Source organism: Trichomycterus rosablanca, chromosome 3 (assembly GCF_030014385.1).
Source record: "Trichomycterus rosablanca isolate fTriRos1 chromosome 3, fTriRos1.hap1, whole genome shotgun sequence".
NCBI classification, from domain to species: Eukaryota; Metazoa; Chordata; class Actinopteri; order Siluriformes; family Trichomycteridae; genus Trichomycterus; species Trichomycterus rosablanca.
Window position 1 is genome coordinate 2,765,270 of NC_085990.1, and position 7,231 is coordinate 2,772,500.

General features: G+C 45.7%; 1 protein-coding gene across 1 annotated transcript in view; it reads left to right on the plus strand.

Moving 5' to 3' along the window:
• The window catches only part of tg (thyroglobulin), a 68,122-nt gene that overhangs the window by 59,964 nt on the left and 927 nt on the right, over nucleotides 1-7,231 (plus strand). The window contains exons 42-47 of the mRNA XM_062991561.1: nucleotides 115-279; nucleotides 416-583; nucleotides 1,224-1,411; nucleotides 4,888-4,995; nucleotides 6,326-6,466; nucleotides 6,575-6,768. Of these exons, the coding sequence (XP_062847631.1) occupies nucleotides 115-279; nucleotides 416-583; nucleotides 1,224-1,411; nucleotides 4,888-4,995; nucleotides 6,326-6,466; nucleotides 6,575-6,768 (964 nt within the window). The remainder of the gene's footprint in view (nucleotides 1-114; nucleotides 280-415; nucleotides 584-1,223; nucleotides 1,412-4,887; nucleotides 4,996-6,325; nucleotides 6,467-6,574; nucleotides 6,769-7,231) is intronic.

Consider the following 7,231-nt stretch of genomic DNA (forward strand, 5'->3'; position numbering starts at 1 on the left):
GGACCCAACAGTGACAACCTGGCAGTGGTGGGGCTTGAACCAGCGACCTTCTGATTACTAGTCCAGTACCCTAGTATTATGTATTATAATGATTATGTGCGTTGTCTGTTTCAGGGTGGCTCAGCGTTTTCTCCTGCAGCGGTAACGAGCCGACAGAAAGCTCGGACCCAGACCGAATCTCTGGCCGCAGAACTGAGCTGCTCATCCTCAGATCCTGCTCAGGTTCTTTCCTGCCTGAGAGAGAAACCGGCCCAGAGCGTCAACGCTGCCCAGACCAAGGTGGGTCCACTGGGTTTCTTTAGTAGTCTGTAATGTAAACGTTTACACTGGTGCTGAGGTTCCTAGTACTGTGGTACCTTGAAGTACCGGACCACACGGGCCAGCCTTCGCTCTTCACTCCCATGTCTGTGTGCAGTTACTGGCGGTGAGCGGCCCCCTGCAGGCCTGGTCTCCGGTGATGGACGGCGTGCTGGTGAAGGAACAGCCGTCCGCAGCCCTGAAGGTCGGTCGCTTTCACGGGGTTCCGCTGATGTTGGGTTCTTCAGCTGAGGATGGACTCATCAGCAGAGCTAAAAACATCAAGGTCAGATCACACAGAGTCACAGATACACACAAATACACCGATCAGCCATAACATTAAAACCACCTCCTTGTTTCTACACTCACTGTCCATCTTATCAGCTCCACTTACCATATAGAAGCACTTTGTAGTTCTACAATTACTGACTGTAGTCCATCTGTTTCTCTGCATGCTTTGTCAGGACCCCCACAGGACCCCCACAGAGCAGGTATTATTTAGGTGGTGGATGATTCTCAGCACTGCAGTGACACTGACAGTGAGGTGTTTAAAAACTCCAGCAGCGCTGCTGTGTCTGATCCACTCATGGCAGCACAACACACACTAACACACCACCACCATGTCAGTGTCACTGCAGTGCTGAGAATCATCCACCACCTAAATAATACCTGCTCTGTGGTGGTCCTGTGGGCTAACAAAGCATGCAGAGAAACAGACGGACTACAGTCAGTAATTGTAGACTTACAAAGTGCTTCTATGAATTGCCCTTAGCATGATAATTGTTAAATGTTCTTGGCATTTGATCCGCATATGAACTCGCCTCGTGCAACTACTGCACACGTGTCGGAGGGAATGTGTGTCAGTTCGCTCTCCTCAATCAGATGTATTTATCCGATAAACCATCTCACGTTCTCTCTCATTCCAGAACTTTGAGCAGCTCCAGGGAAGAGCGGACAGTAAAACCGCGTTCTACGAGGCTCTGTCTAACTCACTCGGTGGAGACGATGCCAACGTGCTGGTGAAAGAAGCAGCGACGTGGTTCTACTCCCTTCAACACTCTCCAACTCCCTCGGGTTACAGCGTCTTCTCCCGTGCGCTGGAAAATGCTACGAGGTAAAGAACCATCGATTATTTGATCCAGAACGTCGTGTTAGTGTTTCCACGGTGATACTGGTGTGTGATTTTAATAGTGGTGCAGGAAATGCTCGACATTCTCTGGACGAGACTTTAGTTATTAGATTAAGTGTGCAGCTGTGTGTAGATAAACACTGGCAGTAGAATGAGACCGGCCCCGCCTGAGCTGCTCCGGTCAACCGTTCTGGTCTACTGAATAAAAGGAAGCTACTAGCAACAGGTTCACAGCGAGAGGGTCCTGGGTTCGATTCCTGGGTGGGGTTTGCATGTGCTCCCCGTGTCTGTGTGGGTTTCCTTCCACAATACGAAGACATGCAGTCAGGTTAACTTAAGATACAAAACTGCCCTAAGTGTGTGTGTGTGTGTGTGTGTGAATTGTACCCACTGTGACCCTGACCAGAATAAAGCGGTGGTGAGGCAGACAAATAATGAATGAATGAACAAACTTATAAGCTTTTATATTAGTGTATAATAATCACCCCTGTCACCTTACAGCAAGAAGGTCCTGGGTTCGATTCCCAGGTGGAGAGGTCTGGGGCCTTTCTGTGTGGAGTTTGCATGTTCTCCCTGAGTCGGCATGGGTTTCCTCTGGGTGCTCCGGTTTCCTCCCACAGTCCAAAGACATGCACTCAGGTTAACTGAAGATACAAAACTGCCCTAAGTGTGTGTGTGTGTTTGCCCTGTGATGGACTGGCTACCTTTCACCCACTGAATTGTACGCACTGCGACCCTGACCATGATAAAGCGGTGGTAAAGCAGACAAATAATGAATGAATGAACAAGCTAATAAGCTTATTTATTAGTGTATAATAAACACCCCTGTCACCTTACAGCGAGAAGGTCCTGGGTTTGATTACCAGGTGGATCGTCTGGGTCCTTTCTGTGTAGAGTTTGCATGTTCTCCCTGAATCTGTGTGGGTCTCCTTCCACAGTACAAAGACATGCAGTCAGGTTTATTAGTTGTGTTTTTTTTTATTAGGTATGTTTGTGATTGTCAACTTGTCACCCACTGAACTGTACCCACTGCGACCCTGACCAGGATGAATCAGTCTGCTCTAAAGAACCAAACACGAGCCTCTTCAGTCCATTTAGAATAAACTAAAATGCCAGTCGCAGGTTGAGAATATTACACTAAAATCAGTTCCTTACTTCACTTATGCTCTTGTGACGGTATGGAAGCAAATCCCCATAGCCATGTTCCAACATCTAATAAAAGGATGTATTAGCACACAGACCATCAAGTTTTCATTACGTGTATTTCCGAAATGACACAACCCTCCTATTTCTGTCCAGATGTGCCTCTTAATGGCTATGCTGTTAGGTCATCATACCCCTCGGACATTAACCAGCCGTGTCCACGGAGATGCCCGACTGGCCGATAGCACCACTGAGATTTGAGCCCTTGATCCCCAGCAACTTTAATAAAATGAAAAATATTCTGCTAGCGCACCAGTGCCGAGATTCTGAACTCCTAGGTTTGAAACCGGTCGGCTGGACGCCATCTAGCGGGCATAATTGGCAGCGCCTGCATCAGACACGGTTCTGCTAGGGTGGGATGACCGGACTATGTGGGTGGGGTCTTCACACACTGTGTAAGGACCCTGATTAGCAGATAGAGAGGTGCATGTGTGATAGAGAGTGCATGGGTGAAAAAGGGTTAATATACCCACCTCGACTGCAATCAGGGATCCACCAGCAACAGAGGACAAATCCACTATGCTAAATTGGGAGAAAATGGGAGGAAATGTATAAATAAAATAGAAAAAAAAGGATCTACAGTACTGTGTTTACTTTTGCCACGTTAAACATCTACTTGCTTTAAATAAACTGGTGTAGCTGTCCTGGAAACATATATTTCACTCCACCTGTTTCACTGGAGCTCAGCACTAGCCGGGTCACTACCAGAGTTTAAACCAACACCAGTTCTAGTTCTGCCGTTCGAGCAGTAATTACATTCCTGTCCTGATATTTTGGTTCTCTTGTTTTAAAAGCAGCTGCTGAAGAATGTCTGTAATTATCTGGTGAAAGTGAAACTCTCGGATAAATCTGCAGTTAAATCTGCACTGGTGCTGCACGCCTGCAGCGAAAGGGCGCAGAGGAAGGAAACGGCAAAGTAAAGTCTGACCTCATTTTTGTGCCTCTTAAACCTCAAACCCATCACCCCCTCTCCCACCTTATCGGAACTGGATCATACAAGCTTAAAATCTCTACCTTTAAGCTTATTTTATTTATAATTCATTCATTCACTGTCTGTTGTACCACCCGCTTTATCCTATTTATTGTCATGATGGGTGTGGTTCACTGGGTGAAAGGTAGGAAACACCGGACAGGTCGCCAGTCCATCACAAAGCAAACACACACACACACCTAGGTGGACTTTTTTTTATCTCCAATTAACCTGACTGCTTGTCTTTGTACTTGTGGGAGGAAACCCTCCTGGACACAAGGAGAACATGCAAACTCCACACAGAAAGACCCAGATTGCTCCACCTAGGAATTGAACCCAGGTGGGTTTATTTTAAGTGACCCTAAAAACCTTAAAAGTACATTCTGTTGTAGCTAAGCGGTTAAAGTACTGGACTAGTAAGCAGAAGGTTGCTGGTTTAAACCCCACAACTGCCAGGTTGCCACTGTTGGGCCCTTGAGCTAAACCCTTAACACTGAATAGCTTAGACAGTATAGAAATGAAACCGGGCATCACCACACAGGTTCTGTTTTGGTGTACACATAATTTATGTTGAATTTTACTTTATTGAAAAGTCATTTGGCAGAAAATTCTTGGACGTCTACAGTAAGCAACCATTACCTTTGCAGCACTGTTGTTTTCTAAGAATAAAAAGTACCTCTAGTTACCGTCTATACATTAAATTGATGTTTTTATTCAACCGACTAAAAGCTGCTTTTCAGGCAGAGACAAAAACAGGCCGTGAGTTTTTTTCAGTCTTATTCCACCCACATAATCACTGCTGTCACAAATAGACTGGACAATGTCTGAACCACACGAGAAAAGACGCAGCGCACTCACTAACCTGCACCTCTTACAGCGACATGTCGACTTAGCAGTCTGTTTGCGCCTAACGTACAGATAGTTTTAGTTTAGTTTAGTTCTGGTGGTTTTATTTATACCATAGTCGACTGTCGCCTTCTCAAACTAGTGTCTCTCTCCCCAATTAATTAAATACAGTCACTGTTTAAGTTCCACACAAGTTCCCTTTTGTGCCGGAGTTTAAAACACAGATATTGCAGATATTATTGCAGCCGGCAAAGCTGTTTAGACATTAAAGAAACTCCAGTGTACCTGAGCTCAGCCCCACTCAATTTCCTTTATATAATTGATGTATTACACCAGTGTGCAGTTGTTATGGCTTAAATACAAAAAGGCAGTAATGTATATCAGTAAAGCATTTCTATACGATCATGCTCATACTCATGATTATTTCTTTTCTCCACCACAGAGATTTCTTCATCACATGCCCCTCGGTTGAAATGGCCAGATTCTGGTCCTCCAACACCCGCTCCGGGGTGTACATGTACCGCCTGCCTGAAGAAATGGTGCAAACCAGGTACCCACACCTTTAATACCCTCCTCACACCTTCAATACCCTCCTCACACCTTTAATAACCTCCTCACACCTTCAATACCCTCCTCACACCTTCAATACCCTCCTCACACCTTTAATACCCTCCTCACACCTTCAATACCCTCCTCACACCTTTAATACCCTCCTCACACCTTCAATACCCTCCTCACACCTTTAATACCCTCCTCACACCTTTAATACCCTCCTCACACCTTTAATACCCTCCTCACACCCCTCCTCACACCTTCAATACCCTCCTCACACCTTCAATACCCTCCTCACACCTTTAATACCCTCCTCACACCTTCAATACCCTCCTCACATTTTTAATACCATCCTCCTATCTTTAATACCCTCTTCACACCTATAATACCCTCCTCACACCCTTAAAACCTCATCAAGAGAGTCTGGGTGGATCAGCACTGTTTTAAATGTCATGACTGTGATTTATTTGACACAAAAGCAATGATTCATTCATTCATTGTCGGTTTAACCACCGCTTTATCCTGGTCAGGGCCACAGTGGGTGCAATTCAACGGGCGAAAGGTAGGAAACACCCTGGACAGGTCACTAGTCCATCACAGGACAAACACACCCACTCACTCTTAGGTCATTTTGTAGTACTTCCAATGCACCCCACTTGCATGTTATTGTACTGTGGGAGGAAACCGGAGCTTTAGGAGGAAACCCACACAGACATGGGGAGAACATGCAAACTCCACACAGAAAGGACCCAGACCAGAAGCCGCTCAGGTGGCGCAGTGGTAAAATAGACTAGCACACCAGAACTGGGAACTGGGATTTATGACCTCTGCTGGCTGATTGATGGCGTCTGCACAGAGTTGAGGAATAATGCTGAACAGGGTGTGGCTCTCCGTACGCAAAGCTGATCCGCATATGAACTCGCCTCGTGCAGGTGAAAAGATGCAGTTGGCTACTGCACACATGTCGGAGGGGGCATGTCAGTTCGCTCTCCTCAATCAGAGGCGCGGGTCAGCACCAATAGAAAGGAGGCATAACGCAATCATTAGCTGGCTGTTAATGGCTACAAACAACCAGTTCATAGAGAGCGCACCACTGCCCGACCCACCCCTGGATTATAATACATATAAAACTAACTTTTATAAACAAAACATGTGAAAACTTTTTGATGATCCCTCGTATCTCAACATCTCTATTTTTTAAATATATGTATAAGCATTTTTATATCCCTCTACTCTTAAAGCTGCAGTAACATTGCAACCATCCCCCTGTTGGATAATAAAATCTAATCTTGTCTTATTTGATCTTTATTCTCTTTTCCCAAACCCAGTGTTGATATTTCGTCTCCCCTGGACGTGCAGTATGTGTTCGGCGTTCCACACGTCCCAGCGATGCGAGACCTCTTCACCTCCACACAGAGAACTCTCTCACTACAGATCATGACCTATGTGGCGAATTTCATCAAATCCGGGTACAGATGGACGTCTCTACACTGAATCCATTCTGTCACAGGACGTTAAGTTTACTGCATGTTTTTATTCGTCTGTCTTTGTCCTTTTTCTTTTCCCTCTCTGAGCAGAAACCCTAACCTGCCGAGCTCGGTCTCGGCCGCGTCCTTCGGTGAACTTCTGCCTCCCTGGTCTCAGTTCCTGCCCCACCCGAACGGGCAGAACTATAAGGAGCTGATGCCAAACCTCATCAACCGCAAGAGTCTCCAGGCAGACCAGTGCTCCTTTTGGTCCCAGTATGTGCCAGCGCTGAGTGCCTCCACCGGTCAGTAACGGCTGTGTGTGAATTCATCAGCCATTTGATCAAATTCTTTTATTTATTATATTTTGCAATCTTTGCTAGCTTGTATTTCTCATTTTGTTATAACTGTTAAACTATTTTACAAATGTTTAGTTTGTAGATTTAAGATTTTACGTAAGAATTTACGTTCCTCCAGGTCAGATGTTTAAAAATGTGCGTTTTTCTTCATCGTTGTCTTTTTTACTAGCACTTTATCCTGGTCAGGGTCACAGTGGGTCTGATTCATTAGGCAAATGGCAAGAAACACACCATACAGGTCGCCAGTCTATTACCGGGCCCACACACACACACACATTGGCCTGACTTCATGACTTTAGACATATGGGATGAAACTAGAGCACCTGGAGGAAACCCACACAGACACAGGGAGAACATGCAAACTCCACACAGAAAGGACCCTGGCTGTCCATCCAGGGAATCTAACTTA